A 22,292-nucleotide genomic window follows, 5' to 3' on the forward strand; every position below is an offset into this window, starting at 1 on the left:
AAATATTTGACTTACTGAAGTATGTATTTTAGTCGCCCCATGGACCTTTTTCACCTAAATAAACAAAAACTACAAACGATGACTCAGTAAAGGCGCATGCAAGCGCGCAGGAATGGCGCAAATGGTGCGTGAAATCCCAAACGCGGCGCCATATGCTCAACTGTCTACCTCTCTGCACCTCTGCTTGATGTCGACAAACAAGAGTTGATTCCTCTTTTGGGGGCCTCGATGCTTGCAGAAAAAATTAAGGGTCTTGCTTTCTTAGGACAACAGAGTTTGTTTTTGGGAAATAAAAAAGTTAACCTCAACATGAAATAACTTAGCAGGATTTACTGCCAACAAAATAAAACATTTATTGGTCAGATGGTGGAAACGGACTCAAGATGAGGCCTGTAAGGAAAAGTGATCGAAATTTGTGTTTAACATTCAAAGATAAACATATTTAAATTAAAATCTCTAGAATATTCTCTTGTTATTAATTTTGCGCAGAACAAATCTGACACTTCTCATCTTCAAAATCAACTAATTTCATTTCTCCCGCCTCTTTGTTCCTTTGTATCTTTACATCTTAAGCAAAGTGAGGATTTGCTTCGTGCAGCTCCTCCTGCAGTTTTGGCTGACATGCGGTCTGGACGTGCACGGATCCGCCGCATGCAGCGCGCTCCCTCTCTAACGACAGATGATGAGTTTTTAGCGCTGCTCAGTGAACTGGCCCCCGGGGCCATTTGTCACAGGCTGTCCAGAAACAACTCAAGCATGGAAATGAATTTGCTCATTCACATAAAACAGCCCGCGTCAGCCATACTGAACATGCAGCACAGTAACAAACTGCGCACCGCACGTTACGCCCAAGCTGCGGGACATTTCCGTGCGTGGATTTGTACGAAGTTTTTTTTTTTTTTTTTTTTCTTTTAAAATAACTCATTCACCATGTCTCACATTTTAAGCAAGTGTTTTTCTATCAAATGCGTGTAAAATTGGAAATTATTCTGTGGATATTGAGCTATTGTCTCACCTTTGTAATTTTAAGGAATACATCTTCGCGCTCTTCTCGTCTATCAGATGGGATTTCTCTGAATTAGTCGGAGGATTATCCATTTTTATAAGTTCAGACTTATATTTTCTAATGTAAAAATATTTCTTCCACCTCCTTAGTCGAGAATCCGATTTCCTCTGATTTTCAGTCGACGCAGAAAGTCAGCCAACACCTCATATTCTGGGATCTGTAAGTCTTCAGGACAAATCCGTAAATTCCTTCATTGCACCGCTGAAGCACAAAAAAAAAAATAAAATAAAAAATTTTGTTTAGTTTTCTGTGAGTTTTTTTTTATTTTTTTCCTTTTAAAAGAAAAAAATCTTGCTGGACTTGAAGCCTGTAAAGAAAAAGCTGCAGCAGGACTGAGGAGTGAGGCTCGGCGCGCTGCAGCTGCTGCTGCTCCTGCAGAGTCTGACTGATCGCAGGACACCTGAAGTTAATGGGACAGGCGTCAGCATGCGCGAGCGTCACTTCTCCACACTATGATTGGACAAAAACACATCAAATCTACATTCAAAATATTTATTTAACAAATTGCACAAGTGGTACAAATAATTCAAGTAAATCTGAATTACATTTATATCTATTGTTCCATCCAATGCATGTCATGCTGCAATAAACTTAACCCTTTTTTTCTTGTTTCACCTTGTTAAAACTAAAACGTGAAGGGTTTAAAGTATATTTTCAATTTCAGTTAGAAATTGTATCAAATAACCATTTGATACAGATCGGCCTTATTGATTTATGTGTATAAAATTATAATTGCATTGCATGAGTAAAAACATTTTACCAAATGTTTTTATGCCTTTTTGAGATATCAATGCTGTTCTTACCGTTGATTTCCTGATCACTCATCAATCAGTCTTAATATAAAACTCACTCGCAATCATTCTTACCAAATCAAAAATCAATTTAAACCTAATAATATGATTAAGCAACTACCACATTATCATACAATAGACTACAATCTAAACCAGTTTTTCAAAGTAAGGCCCGCGGGCACATGGAGGAGCACTAGGAGGCGCTGTGGGACTCTCAGAAAGTTGGAGGGAAGATGGAAAAAAAAGAATACCATAATGGTTTTTGTCTTTAATTTATCATAATCAATTTTGTTTTCTATTATTAAATCATCTTTAAAATAAAATGGAAGTTAAAATAATTGATTTAAATGTTATTTCTGATTACCATTTTCAGTCAATTTCATCAAGCTGCTTTGCTCTTCAAGCAAGTGTAGCAAGTAAGAAACTGAAAAGCTTCTGACAAGAAAAAGGTCAAATGAGAATTTCTTTTCTTCTTTTTCCAGCCCTATCAATTATGGAGTCTGGATAGTATTAATGTGTTTATTTATTGGATATAGCACTTCTTTAAATTAACTTATATTAAACTTAGACCTAATTAATATAAAACCTGAGTCAACTGGTTGTTTTGTAAATGTTCTTTATAAATGAAATTGATTTGATTTAACATCAAGTGCAGCTGGTACAAATGTAAAACTTTCCCAATAACCTCTCATACATTTTTATGTAGAATTTATTTTAACAATATCAAAATAATGCAAGTTGTCATGATGACTGCTATAATATAAATCTACGAAATAAATAGAGATATGACGGTTATTTGTATGTTACAATGGTCTGCCTTTTATTATTAACGTTTCTATCGCATACTCGATGTAGTTTACAAAAGAAATGTGGCCGAAAGTCTTTTGTTTGAAAACTCTTTAAATTGCCTTTTTGTTCTTGTAGTTATTAAAGTACGAAAGCTTTCATAATTCAATGTGCGTAATGTATTTCAGTCTTGCAGTTGAGGTTAAGTTACCGACGTTCTGCGAGTTCCACAAACACAACATCACTTTACGTCTTCTGACGTCATCACGCACCCAGTGTTTAGTTTCCGCGCCGAGCCGTTATGGCAGCAGCGATTATCCTCGACAGTAAGCCGGGCGAGCAGCCGACAGATGGGGGAGAGGACGCGGATAGGTCGATGTTGAGGACCGACAGGTGAGAAAAGCCTGTCGGGAGGATGGAGTGCCTGCTGCGGCTGTTGGATCCCTGAACGGATCGCTTTAATCCTGCTAACGCAGCTAGCTGGCTAGCTTTCCTTCTCCGTCAGATCCACGCATTGTGTCAGCGTGGCTGCTGGGAGAACAAAAGAAGCAAAAAAGACAAAAAAAAAAAAAAAAAAAAAAAAAAAAAAAATTTAATATCACTGCAGATATTCAACAAGGACGTGGTGATTTTTTTCATTTTTATTCTTATTTATTTTTATTTTTTTATGAATTAATTAAAATTCTTGGCCATCTCAGAGTAAATGCGCTTTGAGTTTTGTGCCTGGTTGCAGTTTCAGTTTTAAAATTAACATTTCATTCAATTCAATTTCTCTTCTAGAAAAACAATGTTGCTTTACCTTACAAAAAGCTGAATGTTTTCTGGTAATATTTTTACAAATAAATGTTGATGTTCTTCCTTTGAAGCTTGTAGTCATGTTTCTTAATTCACTCCACTGAAAGACAGCAGCATTTTTCTTTTTTTTATTTACAAAATCATCAGCACCACATTTATTGAAACTCCATAATATCTTTCAAGGTGCTGTGAAAAAGTATTTACCTCCTTACTTTTTTGTTTCAGATCAACTGAATTATAATCAGACAAAGGTGATCTGTGTAAATAACCACTGATGCTGTCATCCATTAGAGAAGGCCTGGACATTAAGGCTGAATAAAAGCATTTCATATGAGTCGATATATAGATAATTATTGATGATTATTTTTGTTTTAAATATCTGAAATTTTGCCAAACTGGTGGAATGGCCTTTTCTTTTTATCTACAGTTTTCACTCCACACCATTGTTTTCTTCTTTTTAAGCAGTTATGGTTTCACAGTGAACTTGAAACTGCTGCTGTGCAAGTTACTCAGCAGGTTGTTGCTAGGTAACCACAGATTGAGTGAGTAGGCTAGCTTAGCTCATTGTGAGAAGTTGAGAAGGTAAATCACTTCCTCTGCTTACATCTCCCAGAATGCCGTGGGGTTCTGGATCGGAGTTAAGTGAATTTTCCATATACACATTATTATATCTGATGCATTGTCTATTGACACTGATCACATGCAGTAGACACTATCTACATATTAAGAGTAATACTGCATTTGTCCTACCAACCCAAATATAAACATCGGGAGTTTAATTAGAACATGTGCTTTGGTTTTGCTTGTTTCTCTTCCAAAGAGAGAAACTTTTAACTGAAGATTAGTGCGATAACTTTCCACAAACCGAGCCAAGTGATGACAGCCTTACTCATGTGAATGGTGGCCTCCCCACTCGATATCACGCTGTTTCCTGGGCAACGGTGTGTTTTCCTGGGGAGGATCAGCAAGTTCTCCTGTCCTCTCCCTCAGTCACACCGATACCAAAGGTCCGACTGCGGAGAGTCCTCACAGAGACATTCCAGTGAAAATGTTTCTTTCTTCCTCTCTGCAGAACAACAATTTATGTGCAAGTCCACAATTTTACAATGTTGTAATATCAGCTGAACTTGCATGTACTTTGTAATACTTGAAATGCCTGTAAAGGAGCAGCAGGGGGTCACATATGAACCAAAAAGGCATCTCTGATGGCAAAAACATCCCATCCTATCCTCTTAGTGAACTGTACAACGACTGATAATGTTTTGGCGAGCGGTCTGCTTATCGATGCCTCTCCCTCTAAATGCAGCGGGAGCGGAGAAGATTCCATGGACGGTCTCTCCAACCGGGTCCCCTGCTGTCCTCTGACCCCATCGCTGTCGCCACGGAAACGGACCACGAGCCAGTCCAAGACAGAGCCTCCGCTGCTGAGGACCAACAAGAGGACCATCTACACCGCCGGCAGACCACCGTGGTACAATGTCACCGGGACCACCTTCAAAGAGGCCTTCGTCATCGGTGAGGGAACAAACGCCATCTGCTTCATAAACCAGAGTTCTCCTGGTGGTTGGTTTGTTCTCCAACTCCTACATCGTCACCTAAGACGCATTTAAATATGCTTAAAATTAATAATTTACGCAAATATTTAGTACTTTTCTTATAAACTACAATCTATGCACCAATCCGGTCTTAATATCTGATCAGGTATCAAATCTATTCAGTCTAATTCAACAAGAATTAAACTGAATTCTAGTTATTTATTCTACATTATATTTGAAATTCCTAATTGCACTTTCTGAGCCATTTAAAATAAGGTTTGTTACAGTTTTTTACATTTTACCGTAGTCAAACTGGAGATTTTATCATTTTCTTTTATTTTACTGCTAATTGCACTGACGATTAATCGATTACTAAATTAGTTACGATTATTTCAATAATCGATTTATCACAATTAATTTGATTAATCGTTTCAGTCTTAGAAGGAAGTTGCGCTCCTGTCTTCTTCAGAGGTTTTTGTGTTGTTTCCTGTGGTGGTTTTTGGTGCAGTGCCCCCACAGGCGAGGAGGGGAACAGGTTTTTGAACGGTTTGGTTTGTTTGACGGAGTTCAGTGTGAAAGTGAACCGCAGTGAAAATGTAACATATCATGTGTGAAAACAGTCTAATGTTTTTTATTGAGGCTGATAAAACCTTAACATTTCAGTTTTATTTTCCTCACAGGTGTCAAACTCCAGGCTTTTAGGGTCGGTGTCCTGCGTAAACCACATACATTTCTCAATAGAAGAATCTCAGTTTTCTTCACGTTGAGTTTCAGAATAGATAAACTGAAAAACCTCTGTCATGCTCAAACCTTTTTTTCTACAGATGTAAGTTTAGCAAACCGTAATCTAATGGTTTCTTTCTGTATGAGCCTTTATGGCGACACATCATGCTGATCTGCACAGTAAAACATCCGAGTCAGCGAGCTTCCCAGCAGCTGTGGAGTGAGCTCCAGGTGTGCGTGTTTGACATCCACGGAGCGCCGTAGCGTGAATAAACTCATCAGACCGGCGTGAGCGGCGGGAAGGAGAGGCGGACGTTCTCCTCAGTCTGCAATCTGTTATCGCCAATGGAGCGTAGTGACTGGTCCCAATTTCACACACGGCTGAAAGGAGCAGCGGAAAACTGGTCAGACTTTCGCTGAGGAAGATGTAGTAAAATTTGGTGCAAGATGGAGAGGGGAGCGAAAGAGGGAAATAATTACGACTAAAACCATAAAATGGGAAGAAAATAAAAGAAATTGAAATGAAAGGAGGTAAAACCTTGTGTCTGCCATCTTTTTTTAACAATTGGGTTTTTATTGCTAATAGAAAACAGGGTTTGTTGCGTTGCAGCAGAGCAGCTTTCACAGCTGGGTGACTTTAAAACATGTTTAGATGAAATAAAAGGAAAACGTGTTTCTACAACATCCCCACAGCTGTACTTAAAGATAAATACAAGCAGCATTTGTTTAGTCCAGTAAAATAAGTGTTTTGCTAAAAGTCACTTATTTTCTGTTACATATTTGTATGTAATTGTAATTATTTTGTAGAAATCCGTTTTATTTTTCTTTGTCAAAAAAAGCCACATTTTGACTGATTTGTGACAGCAATAAATACTGTACATACTGGTACACCCATATTTTATTTTTTGAAGTGATATGGCTTAAAAAATAAAATCTCAGATTTTTTTATACCAGATTCAATTTCCAATTTTAATTGATTTATTTTTTTTCCCTCAGTTGTTTTTAGAACAAATATACAAATTACAGAAATCTTTTTTCACATCACACGAGTCACATAATCAGGAAGTAGTTGGAGGATGATGGTTTTTTAAATGACATCACATGAACAAACTTTATTTGTGTTTCTTATGTAATGGAAACAACACAGTTGTGAAACTTTTTTTTTTTACATTACCAGAATATTGACAAAGTTTTGCATACATTCGTAATGGAAATGCAGCCAATGTCACACCGTTCTGCGCTAAACAGCACAAAGGAACATTGAAAGTCTAAGGAAATTCAAACTTTAGCGAATTTAACCTCTAAAAATCTCTCATCATACCAGTTTGCCATATCTGGTGTCTGTTGCTGCAGAACAACTGTAAAAAGAAGTGATATGTCATGAGTATATGATGAAAGTGTATTTAATTAGTTCTTGAACTAGTTTAGCATTTTTCTAGCAGCAGTGCTTCTCCACGTTTGTCTTCATTAATTAGAGCCGCTGCTGTTTGTGCTTTGTGCTCCTGCAGGTCTGTGTGGAGGAAGCGCATCAGGAAAAACCACAGTGGCCAATAAGATCATCGAAGCTCTGGATGTTCCCTGGGTGGTTCTGCTGTCCATGGACTCCTTCTACAAGGTGATTACTCTCTGCGTAATTAAAAAACAGAACCACAAGCTTTGATTCATAGGGTCTTCAGCAGTAAATTTGCAGATTCACTCTGAGCAATAAGACGCATTCGATAACTGTTTACCCCCAGAGTTCTCTGATAGTTCATTAGCTTTTGATTTGAAAACAAATGCAGATCATAAATCATATTCCACTGAATTGATTAACCTTCCCGCCCCTTTGCTGATTTCAGCAAGATGAACTGAAATCGATGATTTTTGGTTCCTTTCTTACTTGCTTCTAACACCAAATTAAAAATGTTTGTTAAATTTGTCCCTTTAATATGTGACTAAAGGTTACAAAGAGGAATATTGAAGGAAAAACATGCTGAATATTTGTGCAGCAGTTCCTGCAGCTCAAGATTAAACAGTCATTGACTGTGTTCAATATTAGTGTTTTATGATATAAAGCACTTTGAACTGCCTTGTTACTGAAATGTGCTTTACACATAAACTTCATTGATTTATCTACAATGCTGAGTTCTATTTTTTATTTTTTTGTAAATATAACTATATTTTCATACTTTTCAGGTTTTTAATAGAATAATTTGCTTTCAGTTTCCAGTAGTGTTTGCTTAGACTGCTCAGTTTGGAAAATATTTAGTTTGTCATAATTTTCAATCAAATGTGTGACAGAGTATGAAGAAGAATAAAAAAAATGGAGAATAAAGTAATAAAATTACAAGAATAAAATTGTAATGTTATGATTTTGTAATATTACGACTTTATTTTGGTAATTTTATGACTTTATTTTCATACAAAGAAAAATCCTTTGTTCCCAACACTTTTCATTAACAAATAATTCATTTTGTCCAATGAAGTTTTGTGAATTTTTAAATTTTTTTCCAGATCAAGTGGAGAAAAACTAATTCAGTTGTTCAAAGGGACGATATTGTGAAATCATAAGACTAAAATAACTTCATTGAGCCATTTGTTGTGCTTATTCTCAGGCTTTTCTAACAATTTAAAGTCTAAACTTCGTCATAAAGGCAAACATTATCTCTTGTTCTTGGTGTTTTTGTATAGCAGCTTTTCAGAGTTTTTACCCGCTCCAGTTAAGGAAATAGTATTTCCACATTATGAATTCTGAACAGGTGTTGAAATGAGCCCTGACAGCTGATCAGAATCACCTGTTTTACTGCTGCTCTGGTTTGTTTGTGTCTCAGGTGTTGAATAAAGAAGAGCAGGAGCTTGCTGCTAAAAACGAGTACAACTTCGATCACCCCGACGCCTTCGACTTCGAGCTGCTCATCACCGTCCTCAGGAAGCTGAAGAAGGGGAAAAGCATCAAAGTGCCGGTGTACGACTTCACCAGCCACAGCCGGCGCAAAGAATGGGTCAGAAAACAACGACTAGTAAAAATACTTTTTGAAATTCCCCCCGCAAGTTTGCTGATAATTAAAGCTTCATTTTCCCCAACAAGAACCGTTTCTGAAGCGTTGCGTCTCTGACATCTCCTCTTTATTTCGTCGCCGTGTAATTTCATGGCTGACTGGCACAACACCTCATGGGAAATCGGCCATCTCGGCCGGCGACTCTGGGATCATTTTATGGCCCTTTTGTACGCAGCTGAATGTAATTAAGTGGCCAAGCTGCTCTGCTGCAGCCTGGGGTTCAGCTTCTACTCCTGAGCTGCTTCCTGAATTTACACATTTTCACTTCTGTCTGTTTAAACTCGACCTTCTTGTGTTTTTTGTTGTTTTTTTTGTTAAAGATGTTAAAGGACTTCTACATAATCCTTAAATCAATTCACACTGCTGGGTTCCTTAGTCATGAGTTTGTGGCAAACAGTGATCCTAAAGTCTTCTCACTCCTCATTTCTTAGTATATTTTGTTTTTTCTCCGTCAATATTTTAGTTATTTCCTTGAACTTGACCACATGTTTATAACATTTATTTAACTGTACCTGCAATGATACCAATAATAAAATCTCTTCCCTGTATAGTCCGGATAACTTTGGAGTTTATTTATGTTTTCTGCATCAAAGCCACTGATCTGAATATTTTCTACTAAATCTGAATCATTGGTTGAGTCATGTTGGACAATGTTTTGTCTTGTACTGAGTAATCATGAAATATTTTCTTTTTATCTTGTAACTTTTAAGTGTCTGCTTTGTGAGGATAAAAATCATAACTCATCTCGCCTCAGAAAACTGGGAGCAGATAATAAATAACTGGAAATCATCTGAGTCTTGAACAGCTCTAGTAAAGAGAAGCTGCTTTCAGTTTTACGCTCAAAGTTTTTAAAATCTTCATTTGAACATCTTTTAGGATTTCAGCTCCTTCTGCTATTCAGAATCTGTCTTGTTTTCTTTGTGGACATTTAAACTTCATTCTTTCTTTGATTTTTCATCTCTGTGACAGAAAACAGTTTATGGAGCCAATGTGGTGATCTTTGAGGGCATCCTGGCCTTTGCCAACAAGGAGCTGCTGAAGGTAAAAATATATATTATTCTCAGTTTTTTCTTTTTGTTTGTTTGCATGTTGTACATATTATAGACGGTAAACAGATAAAAGTTTTTGGAGTTGATTCAGCTTCCAGTTTAGATTTTTTATGATATGCTGATCAGTTTAGTTGATGCAGAAATCATGTTATTGATTATATTTATGCAGATGTAACAGGATAATGGGCAGACTATCTATCTACCAAGAAATGTGTAGTTTAAGGCTGCATGATGTTAGAAAATGTTGTGCTATCAGTAATATTAGTAAATATTTGGCATTTTGAAACTCTAGTTGTCCAAGTATTACATTTTGCAGGAGAATATTTTGCTCTCTAAACGTGGATTTCGCCCTCACTGATATTGCGATGACCATATATTTATGATATATTGTGCAGCTCTGCTTTGGTTGCAGCATCTGGAACAGCTGGTTTAGCCTCAGGGAAGCAGCGATATCCCAGTCTGTCCACCACAGCTGTTACCCCTCAGGGCTGCAGACAGAGGCACATCCTCGTAAAGTAATATTTAACATTTAGGTCATAATTTTGTAGAAATATTATCTTCTGTCTATTTAACCTCCTTTATTTTCTCGGTGTTTCTTCGATTGACGTCTTATTGCTGAGTCAAAGTGAAGATTCAGTCCAGTCTGCTGCCTGGAGCCTCTTTATGTGGAGAGATTTGCCTTTAAACAGAAAATTGATTTGCTCTTTTATTGAAAGCCTGTTTATGGTCAGTGAAAATCCATAAGAATTAAAGGGACGGCGCTCCTAATGGTAAATAAGTCCTGCTGCTGCGCGTCGGCTCCTCTGTGTGTTTGTGCGCTGGGCTGTGGCGATAAGGCGGCCAGCCTCCCAGGAGGCCCGGCTCCGTTGCTGATTACCCTCTTATTCAGTCAGTAACAGCCTTTGTGCTCTGTGATTAATTGTGCTTTGTGTCCTTTCTAGTAACTGAAGCCAATTATAGCTGCTAATCTGTAGAGCTAATATACAGGTCTGGGTTAAGAACCCGTCCAGACGGGCAGGATGCCAGGAACTGGGAATATAATGGAAAAAATACCGACATTAATTCTCTCTATTAAAGCAGAAACAGTATGGTGACGAGTTATCAGGATCTGTGGGAGGATTTTACAACGTATTCTCTCTGTTTAGTGTGACTGGGATGGAGTTTTGTTGTAAGAAATAAGAGACAAAGATTTTAATTTCTATCAGTTCTGTCAATCTATTTTTAAAAAATCATAAGATTAATCACATTCTAGTGCTGCAAGCACATTCAAAAAATAAAAAAGTGTCATTTCGTGTTTGCTTTTAAACTGGGTCTGGTTAAAAGAGCATACAAACCTGCTGTTTAATTTCACAAATGTTGTTTTGCAAGCAGAAACAAACCATCAATGTTCACAAATTATTTTAAAAGAATCAACTTTTAGCATAAAAAGATAAAAGTTACAAGTCATAGCAGGTTTATGTTTATTTTGGTCTAGATAGAGGAAACATGAGTGACATAATTTGTTTCTGAAGGAGAAATTGGAGCAGAAGCACCAGATAAACTGGACTGAACGTCGTTTTGTGACCTTTTCCCGGCAGCTGCTGGACATGAAGGTGTTTGTGGACACGGACTCGGACATCCGGCTGATCCGCAGGCTGAAGAGAGACGTCTCTCAGCGCGGGCGCGACATCAACGGCATCATCAAGCAGTACAACAAGTTTGTGAAGCCGGCCTTCGAGCAGTACATCGAGCCGACGGTGCAGGTGGCAGACATCGTGGTGCCCAGAGGTTAGCCACTCTCCTCTATGCATTCAACTATCCTTTAAATATCACATATCGCCTTTTTTCAATAAAGTTACTGATTGAATGTGTTTCCTTTCAGGTGGGGAAAACTTTGTAGCTTTGGATCTGATTGTTCAGCATGTCCACAGTCAGCTGGAGAAGGTAAAGACTCCCAATAAGGTCTCTACTTGTTTGTGTTCTGCTGACTCGGCTCAAGTTGTAGTTTCTCCCGGTGTTTCAGTTCGTTTTAGTTCGATTTGTGGCGAAGCTGTTTGAAAAGTGCTGCTTCAGCTGCCTGCCCTGATAAGACTCGCCGCTTACAGATCCTGCACTTCTGGCTGTTTTTATATGAGGAACAATGTAAACAAAGTCGGCTTTATTCAGATCAACATTTTTAGCTGCTTCCGTCTGCAGGCGGTGGGAAGCATTGTGACGGGATTTTGCTGCGTCGCCACAATAAACTGATAACGTGTGGATATGTGAGCATGGCTGTCAGGTTCTAAAGCCAGAAGTTTGACTTTTCTTCAGTTTTTTATCAAAGAAAGTTTAGTACCAGAAAAAAATAACCTGCTTGAAAAGCTAAAACTCTTTTTTTAAAATGTGACTTTATTAATTATTCCAAACCTGACCGGATGCACGACAGTAAAACCACGACACAGCATTTCTGCAAAAACTGCTCAACCATCGTCTCCCAAAATCAGGAAAAGTTTGATCCATTTATCGGTTTTCTCATCCGTCTGTTTGACCTCCCATCTTCATGTTTTCAAGCATTAAAACATCTAAAACATGCAGAAACCTGAGGACCAGGACTGGGCATCTTCTGTGAAATAGTTGCAGAAATCCCGAAAATATATTTTACAAAACATCTAGCAGTGAATATAAATAGACGTTATTCTAGTTAGTCTTATTCTCTTAGCAAGCCGTGCTCATGATGCTGCAACATGAGGTGCAAAAAAGTCACTTTTAATTTTGTTTTCAAATATTCTGCCGTATGAAATTTAAACTTAACTGTTTAAACATGTTTGGAAGATGTAAGTTTTGTGTTCAAAGAGCTTCATGGGAATAAAAAACAAACTGAATTTGGTTTCATTTTACCCTCATCTTAGATTTTAATCTGAAGTAATTTAAGAGAAGTAAGATATTTTTTCCTGATAATAATTCAAATGTCAACAGCAAATGCAGCAAATAATTTCGGTATAACCAGTAAAAAAAAAAAAAAACTCCTTCCATTTTCATTTTTTGTTATTGATTAAGGGAAAGGAAACAAATCAGATTGTTAAATATTGATTGTTCCAGGCAGAGTTTTGGTTGTTACAGCGTTTGGTGAGGCTCCTTTCTGCCTCGTCTCGTTCCTCCTTCCTTCCTGCTGCACCTCGCTGACCTCGGTCAGGCAGCTCTGGAGTCGTTATCTGAGATTAATGGCGCCGTGCGGAGAGGAGAGGTGTCCTCCATCTTTCTTCTCCTCATTGTTCTGTCATCCATTCACTTTTATGACCCACTGCTAACTATGATCTGTTCCACCTTCAACATATTCATTCGCGGCCATCAGCAGAACGCATCAGTTACACTCACTGCACGACACCTGCAGTATGCAACACGAACGGAGCAGGAAGCTCGTCCACTTTCCTTCAGTTTCAAAAATTATTAGTAATTTACATAACTTTAATTGAAAGTTGCATGGTTTTATTCAGCATTTCCTTAAGCAGTAGCTTTTGCTATTTTCTTTCTAGTTAGTTTGGATGAGTGAATGACTGTGTTCAAAAATACTTTATTTATCCCAAAAATAAATTAGATGTTATCAAACTCATGTAATCCAAGTGTCTTAAATGAATCAAGATCTCTGGTAGCAGTCAGTGTTGCAGTGAATCTGAAGATGCCTCTGACTGAAGATTATTGTTTACTTGCAGCTCAACTTCTGGAGAGATGATTTTCCACAGTAGCATGTCCTGAATGACATCATCAGTTGTTGCTAATCCGCCTCATTTGCTTTTGCTGCTCCTTTTTAAAGCGGCAGTTTAGTAAAATCGACTTTCTTTTTAGCTTTCCATCATTTTATAAAGTTTTTCTCTCATTAAAACAAAGCTGGAGTGTCGCCTTGATTCTTCCATGCATGTTTGAGAAATCTTTTAATCTCCATGGCAACCATTCAGCTATCAAAACGCCTGAGTGGACGTAGCCCCGCCTTCGAGGCGGCAAAAATCCTGCAAACAGCAAGAAAAAGCTCTTAATAAAAATCAGCTCATGATGATAAACACTAAAGATAAACCAGCCAAGTCGTTTATCTCCTAATAAAAAACAACAGGAGAACTCACTCCTTCAAACTGACTGGGTTAAAATATATCTGTCAGAGATTCTTTTAACTTTTATTTCATCTTCTGGAAGAAGGAAGACCTTCTCTTCAGTTAAACCGTGGGAAAAGATTTACTCCACGTTGAATCATCTGTTGGTTTTTGCTGCCTCTGAAATTCAGAGCACCCTTCATGGAGAGTTTATCTGCCAAAGCTTTGGCTCAGTCCACCAAGCACATTGTTGAGCTAACTGATGAAATCATTCGCTGTTCCAGCCCCGTTTTACACAATCAAATAAAATGGTCACACTTACTAAAATCTGATTTATGACGCTGTTGAGTTTTTGTTCAGCCAGACATGAAATTAATATTCATGGCTGAGCTGTCGGGGTGTGTGGAGCCGCACATTTCAGCTGAGAATGTTTTTGCTTTAAAGGTTTGAGTTTATTTTATTTTGCTCACTGTGTGTGTTTTTGTGTGTGTCCTTGTATGGGCCTGACCCCTCCTTGCCTGGCTGAATGCTGTGTAACCATTCCAGCGTGAGATCAATGTGAGGTATGCCTGCAACAGCTTTTTATTTCAGTTTCTTTCTCATTACAGCCAGACCTTTACTCCCCTCCGCTTCCTGTTCGCCATACAGTCAAACCTTTTTTATTTTTTAATAACTGGGGCTTTTAGTATGTAAAAAATTTAATTTGACTGGCCAAACTACCATCACACCTGATGTCTCTTTTACTTATAACCCTGTTAAATATGTAGATAACTTGAAAACTGCATTAAATTTGGATTATTTAAAGAAATTTCCAAGAAACAGCCTCTCTTTACAGCACGCTAATGCTAACGTGCTAATAGAAGAACATCGATGATAGAAAACTTTAGGAATGGAACATTGCATATTAATTAACATTTAAATGCAAATAAATTATATTCTAGCCAAATAGCTCATTTCCATCTCTGGTCTCATTGGTTGATGTGTATGATGTTTAATAATAAGAAGAAAAAGCATCTTCAGACCACTGCACAGAAAAAAACTCTTCACAAAGGATAAAATGGGTAACAAACAGTTGACATTTGTAGTCTACAATGGATCAACAGTTTTCTCTTTAAATTGATAAGATGAATATAGTTATGCAGCTAAAAATAGAGTTGTATTCAATAAAGCTACGCTAAGCTAAACAGGCTAATCAGGTAACAAAGACATCTATTGCATAGTTTTCGCATACTAAGCAGATCCAAATGTTTTTTCGTTCTTTTTTATTATTAAATAAAAAGTTTTGTTTTTCAAGTTTTGTCTCACTGTTCATTGTAATCTAAGACTGCAGATAATTTAGATGAAATTGTCATTTCACTGTTCCATTCTTCCACACCCATAAGGAGAAAAATCTGGACACGTCCCTGGTGTTAAAGTATAAAATGTTCAACTTTTAAAACTCAGAAACTTTCCTAAAATTAAAAACTTTCCACTTTACGAGCTCAGAAAATTCCAAAGTTTTCTAAACAATTCCTGAGATTAATATTAACATTTTTGAGGTTTGTTTTTGCACATTTTTAATTTGTGGAGCTCAGAAATGTTTTTATGTTTTCTAAAAACATTCTGAGATTAATGGTGAAAATTTTCCCGTTTTTCTATCTGCAGTTGTCCTAATGCTCCCTGGTGTTTGCAGAAAAATCAGTGTAGAAAATCGTAAAAATAACAATCTCAGCAATGCGGACGGTTTTGATGAACTTTAGACTTATCACGATAAGAAATATATCACGATAAAGATAAACGATACGATAAATACCCACTGCTACTCTGAAATAAAAGAGAAAGTAAAAATCTTGGTTGTTGAAGAACTAACACTTTATGTTGTGCTTAATAGTTTCCATTGTGGAAAAATTTTATTTGTCAGTAATAATTTTGCTGTCATTAAAGAAAAGGAAACAGAATCAGTCAACGGGCCACATGTGGCCCCCGGGCCACACTTTGGACACCCCGTCTAGATCTTCACCTGCTTTAGACGTTAACTTCCTGCAGCCATGTTTGCACAAATCAACACCAAAATACAATCAGCACGACACTGAATCTGCTTATATACGGCGCTTCAAGTTGTTTATTATTAAGATAAATCTGTTTTATGTTAGAAATCAGTTTGAAGTCCTGCTGCAACACAAAGCAGAAACAGCGATGGAGTGAACTCTTAGTTTGCAGAAAAGCCGACATTTGGCAGAAAAGGCAACAATCGTGACTCTTTAGGTCTTTTCTCTGGGCGAGTTAATCTGATTTAATCTCTGTTAATAAATACTGACATAAATCACAGATTGATTTGTAAAACGTGGAGGAGCTCTGCTGCTCTTTCAGGTGTGAGATCTCAGCAGAATAAAAACAAAAGCTCTAATTTAAACCCACTTAGATGAACTGATCTGATGGCGTGATGCGCTGCAGCGTTTTTGCTCATTGTTGCACAGCGCCGATCTGTCAGAGCTTTCCACGACTCAAAATGTTCTTTCTCTCCCTTTTTTGTGTTTTTTTTTTTCTGTGCTTTGTGGCGTTCTGCAGAGGAAGCTTCGCTGGGATATGTGAGGCCCGACTTCTGCATCTTTTGTTCAAATATAAGATGCACAATCCTGCCGTTTCCATCCACTCCGAGCTTACTAACCTGTTCCACTAGTAGCTGCATGTTTTATCTGTAAATTCAGGCAACATGCTTGGTTTTGACATTTATCTATCAAGTTTTGGCTGGCAGAATACTTTTCCTAATTTGCATTTTTGTGAAATAAAACAAATGCACGACTTATTTTTTGCAGAAAGAGAGCACAATTTAAAATAAAGTGTAAAGAGAGCAACAGAAACAGACAAGCAGCTTTTTTGACGCTTTGCAGCACTTTGCATGTGTTTGACGATATTCAGGGTTGCATTTATTGTTTTGCATGTAGATTACAGCACAATTGGAGAAGATGAGGGCATTAACTCTTAAAACTGCTGCTCTGACTGAACAAAGGGAATCTTAGGATCACAGCTCCTCTGCTATTCTTTAGGATCAACATGTTTTTCCCCATTTTTATGAAACAGTTTGCTGGTAGTTCACATTTCTGCTTTGCTCTGCTAAATAACATTTTCTCTGCAAAAGTTACATGACCATTTTTAACAGAACTTATCAAGTTTTATAAATGCATACTTTAGGAGTCTAGCTTCTTTTATTGTTAAGAAATAAAACCACTGCTTTTTAATTTACTTTTTTAGTTTTTTTAAGAAACAAAATCTTGACTTCCATAAAATGAAAAAGAATAAATAAGAAGAGTAATGACCCATATTCACCTATTTTAGTTATATTTAAATAAAATTAAATAAAACTGCACTTACCCATGCAGTTTATGCAAGTAAACTTTGACACCATGTACTTAAAACGTCTGGAATGTCTTTTTATATTTCCTTTAATTACTTCCTATGCTGTTGTCGAAGTATTTTCCAGATCTGGATAAGTTTGAGGATGAAAGAATATCTGAACTCTTCATCCTTTCATTTGTCCATCAGATCATCCATCTGTTTGTTGTTCTGAAGTCTGAGTCTAACTTTGACATTTTCACATTCGGTTGCGCATAAAAAAAATCTGAATGTTTTCTGTTTTTTCTGTTCGTTTCTTGCAGATCGGCTCTGGCGTCGGCCCATCAGGGTCAGCCGTTACCCAAAACCCTCAGCGTGATGGAGAGCACGCCTCAGGTCCGCGGCATGCACACCATCATCAGGTCAGCGCGCCACCGCACGTCTTACAGGAAATACCTGCTTCTGTTTGACCAAACAGTTTGTTCCTGCAGCCCAGCTTCATGCAGGAAAACCTTCAGGAGCTTTAACTGCGGGTCGCACTCTTCCTGTTTGTGTTTGTAGGAACAAGGAGACCAACAGAGACGAGTTTATCTTCTACTCCAAGAGATTAATGAGGCTGCTGATAGAACATGCCCTCTCCTTCCTGCCTCTCAAGGTGAGGCTTTTCAGCAGCAACATTAGCCGACCTTCCTGGCCACTGGAGCAACCAAAGTGCAAAATAACATTTGGCTTCGAGTTGGAACTGAATTTCGTCCCGTTTTTGTCTCGTCCAGCCCGCTTCCGTGGAGACGCCTCAAGGCACCGTCTACGAGGGAAAGAGGCTGAGCGGTCAAAGGGTAAGAATCAGAGTCTCATCGACTCTCCACTGAACTGATTCAGTGTCTGGAGGAAACTTTTAAAAAGGTTCCGGTTCTCTATGCTGAACTGGAAAGTACAGAGCTGAACTGTTCTGCAGATTTGGCAAAGTTCAAGAAAACAAAATAAGATGAACTTTATTCACCATCCCACTGTCTCCAATCATCTAACAGGAAATATCTGCTGTAAATTCATATCAAACTTCAGTTTTTATCCTTCAAATTTAAAGTTGGCAAGGATCAGTTCAAACCATAAAATAAATTAAGATAAAAATATTTTCTCTCTACAAGTTTTACCTGAACAGAGACATTTCCATCCTGTATGGGAGGAAATATCACATTTTCTGTCAAAGGTGTATCTATGTTTGAATGTTAGGACATTTTCTGTGGTGTACCCCAGGGTTGTGTGTTGGGGCCGTAATAATTTACTTTTCATTCTCTTTTTCTATGTGTCTTGCCTTAACATTTCAGGATAGGGCCACTGAAAAAAACTAACTAAAACAAACTAATTCGTACTTTAAACTTCTGAGAAAAAAGTCAAAATTTAAGGGAAAAAAGTCAGAATTTTGAGAAAAGTCAGAATTCTTTTCTTTTCAGATTACTCATGGAATAAAAATAATCTTTCGACATATTTCAGTCTAAAACTAGTTTTTAAAAAGATTTTCTTTTACAATTTACTGGATCTCCAACTGATGCAGTGAATGTTTGTCTTAATTATGAGTTTCCAACTGTATATCCTGGCATATATGAGTTATTATGCTATTTATTTCTATAAAAGGTACATTTTATGTGTAACTGATCATTTTAACTGGTTATCAAGTCATTTATCTGTTCACTGAACCAGATGTTGTTCCTGAGGCTGCCCCCTAGTGGCAGCAGCTCTCATAGCTCTGCTCTACTGCAGTAGATTCAGATGTTAAAGCTGCAGTTTGACCTGTTTGCTGTTCAGCAGGAGCTTTCAGAGTAAATCATTGTTGTTTTCTTACTTTCTGTCCCGTTAAGATCACCGGCGTTTCTATCCTGCGGGCCGGGGAGACGATGGAGCAGGCTCTGACGGCCGTCTGCAAAGACATTCGGCTGGGGAAGATCCTCATCCAGACCAACCACGACACCGGGGAGCCGGAGGTTTGTATGTTTGTGAGCGACGCCTCAGTGACTGCGTGTGGTTCTCACCGAGTTCTTCCTGCAGCTCCACTACCTCCGCCTGCCGAAGGAGATCAGCGAGGACTACGTGATCCTGATGGACAGCACCGTCTCCACCGGAGCCGCGGCTCTCATGGCTGTCAGGGTCCTGCTGGTGGGTCCAGTTTTAAACTTTTTAATGGTTTTACTTTTAATTCTGATCAGAAATATTCAGGATTTTTTAAATTCACTTTTAAACTTCTTGAGAAATAATAAACATATCGTTAATAAGCAAAAGAATAACAAAAGACGAATTCATCAGTTAGATTTGTCAGCTTCCATTTTAACTTATGTTTAAAAAAACTAAAATAAATAACCGAGTCTTAAATATTCTTTTGACATTTTAGTGAAATATATTTTTATAATTTTTAACCTACTTCATAAATCCATTTGTTTTTTGTTTTTTTTAAGTTATTTGCTTCTTTTCTCATAATTTTTTGATGATATATAAATATACTTATTTATCAAAGATTGAGGAGATTTACATTGTTTTAGACGTTTAATTTTGTTAGTATTCTGTGTGTAGAGTTTTGTAAAATGTTTATTTTCATGATAATAAGCTGCTGCTTTGTTCCCAGGACTCATGATGTTTTTACCCGAAGGAAAATTATTCTTTTTATTGAAAAAAAATTTAAATAATGAGTAATACAAAAATAAATCATTTTTTAAAGGATTTTTTTCTTTTTTAATGAGTAAAAAAATTACATAATTTTAAAAAACCATTTTTGTTTTTATATGAAAAGAATTCAAATGAATACTACTTTTAAAAAAGGAAAACAGTTTTTTTTCTTTTTATAAAATATAAAAAATATAAAATGTATTTTTTCTAAATAGAAAAAAAGCAGTTTTTGATCATTCCTGATTAGTTTTTTTCCTGCTCCATGTTTAGGACCACGATGTGGCCGAGGATAAGATCTTCCTGCTCTCCCTGCTCATGGCGGAAATGGGCGTTCACTCGGTCGCCTACGCTTTCCCTAAGGTCCGCATCATCACCACCGCCGTGGACAAAGAGGTCAACGACCAGTTCCACATCATCCCAGGAATCGGTGAGGAGCTGAACATGTTCACTTCACCTGAATCCCATTTTCAAACTAAACAAAGGGTTTCTCATAAAAATAAAAATACATTCTTTGAATATATCATTTTGTTTGGTCCACAGCACAGGGCATTATGGGTAAATACAACCTCTTGGCTCGTAGTCTTTTACCAAAATCAAAATCCTCCAACCGCTAAAATCTGACGCTTCTCCATTTTTGTTGAGATTTTGTGAAAAATGAAGTTCTGCTCAGTGTCTTTTTCTGAGGTTTTCATGTTGTTTCCTTCTTGGTGCAGCGCCACCACAGGTGAGGAGGGGAACAGGTTTTCGGGTAGTTTGGTTCGTTTGGCACAGTGCAGCGTGAAAGAGAACCGCCGCAGCTGAAATTATAACAAATGTTGCAACTTTGGTTCCAGCTGAATGTGTCTGTTGATTTTGCAGCAACCCTTCATTTAGAGGAAGCATGTGGCGACAGTGGACAGAAACCGCTCACTTTTAACAGGAAAGAAACAGCGGAGCTAGCTAGATGTTTTAAAGGATGAAGAGACGCAGTCAGGAGTATTTTCTATGAGAAACAGAGTTTTAAGGAGAAATCGTGGCAAACATGTCGGTGTTCTGCTCTTTTTCTCAGGTAACTTTGGGGATCGTTACTTTGGTACCGACGCTCCATCTGATGTCTGTGAGAGTGATGAAGGGATGGACTTCTGAGGACAGACTGTTACAGGAGCACTTCGCTGTGAACGCATCTGAATAATAAATTTCTACTTTATCTGCTCGACTTCTTCTTCCACCAAGATGCTCTGAACTGGTTCCTGTCGGATCCCACAGAGCGGGCTTTATGTGATGGCAAACTTGTAAGGTTAGGGAAACGTTTGTTAAAGGGACCAGAGTTAAAAGTTCGCTCTGAATCAGGTTCCACAATCCACAACATATTACAACTTAATTTCTTTTATTGTGTCGATAATTTCTCTTATGATGCTTTAAAGTTCCTTTTATGCACCATTAATTTCACTGCAAAAACACAAAATCCTACCAAGTATTTTTGGTCTAATTTCTTGTGTAAATATCTCAGTAAACTTGAAATAAGACTAAACTGACTTATGAGTAACTTTTCAGCAATAAATAGGAGTTTGTTTTTCATAAATAATACCTTAATATGGATGAAAAAGACTCAGTTCCACTGGCAGATTATTTCCCTTGTATCATGTGAAAATGTCTTGGTATAAGTGAAATAATCTGCCAAGATTTTGTGTTTTTGCAGAGTTTCTAAAGAGCCTTAAAGTTGGCAAACATCTTGCTGGATTTTTTGCACAGTTCGAGGCCAGATATTGTAAATAAATTAATTTAATTTAAATCCAGCTGAGATCAAACTAGATCTGGACTCAGTTTTGATTGGATGTTGATCTATGTTTTTGCACTAAGATGTTGCATGAAGATAAGGCAACGTTTTCATCTCTGATGATAATCGTCCCCCACGTTTCTGTCCGACTTTAAGATATTAGTGCATCGCTAGCAGAGTGAAGATTTCTGGAAGAATTTGGGCATGTTACATTTTTATTTTCTACAAAGTAAATGTTTTTATCTCAGGCAACTTTCACCAAAAGGGACGGCAATCATAACTACTTGAAGATGATTAACTGATGAGTGAATGAAAAGGTCAAATATCAACTTTTTTTTTACCTAAATATGTTTTTTATTATTATTTTACTCCACAAATTTCAATATTTCTTTGTTAAAAAGTTTATCTAAAAGAATTTTATTGTTTTTCAACAATGCAACAGGTTTTCTTAATCCTCTGTATTGAGCGCCATTTTGGGGTTTTATGAGATTTGGTCAAATATAATTTGTCACAGGCTCAGGTCTTGCATGTAAACTGGCCCTTAAAGGGACCCGTCCTTGCTGCTGTTTAGCCAAGTTTTACATGGTTATTTATTTATCTTGTTTACAGGTAATTACTTTCATCATATCACACATTTTTGACTTGTATGAATCCGTTTTTTTTTTTTTTTTTTTTTTTTTTTCAAAAAATTGAAAAAAAAATTAATTTNAAAANTTTCTTTTTTCAAATTTTTTTTTTCAAGTTTT

The 22,292-nt window shown here is 37.3% G+C and overlaps 1 protein-coding gene across 3 annotated transcripts; it reads left to right on the forward strand.

The window, feature by feature from the left end:
- Nucleotides 1-2,715: 2,715 nt before the first annotated feature.
- LOC106941617 (uridine-cytidine kinase-like 1) lies at nucleotides 2,716-20,978 on the forward strand. Of its 3 annotated transcripts, none has more exons than XM_015024689.1 (15): nucleotides 2,718-3,036; nucleotides 4,745-4,953; nucleotides 7,205-7,311; nucleotides 8,507-8,677; nucleotides 9,704-9,775; nucleotides 11,361-11,550; nucleotides 11,645-11,706; nucleotides 16,371-16,390; nucleotides 17,459-17,557; nucleotides 17,697-17,790; nucleotides 17,909-17,971; nucleotides 18,992-19,114; nucleotides 19,179-19,286; nucleotides 20,061-20,217; nucleotides 20,839-20,978. In XM_015024689.1, exons 1-15 carry the CDS (start codon nucleotides 2,945-2,947, stop codon nucleotides 20,913-20,915), a joined length of 1,644 nt encoding a protein of 547 aa, XP_014880175.1. In that variant the 5' UTR covers nucleotides 2,718-2,944; the 3' UTR covers nucleotides 20,916-20,978. The 3 variants fall into 3 exon arrangements, with proteins under 3 accessions (XP_014880177.1, XP_014880175.1, XP_014880176.1); XM_015024690.1 differs by lacking the exon at nucleotides 16,371-16,390 and adding an exon at nucleotides 14,370-14,386 and having other exon boundaries at nucleotides 2,719-3,036; XM_015024691.1 differs by lacking the exons at nucleotides 16,371-16,390; nucleotides 20,839-20,978 and having other exon boundaries at nucleotides 2,716-3,036; nucleotides 20,061-20,180.
- Nucleotides 20,979-22,292: the final 1,314 nt, after the last annotated feature.

The sequence above is a fragment of the Poecilia latipinna genome, unplaced genomic scaffold (assembly GCF_001443285.1).
Source record: "Poecilia latipinna isolate Pla-1442-1.1 unplaced genomic scaffold, P_latipinna-1.0 Scaffold3765, whole genome shotgun sequence".
In the NCBI taxonomy this organism is placed as follows: domain Eukaryota; kingdom Metazoa; phylum Chordata; class Actinopteri; order Cyprinodontiformes; family Poeciliidae; genus Poecilia; species Poecilia latipinna.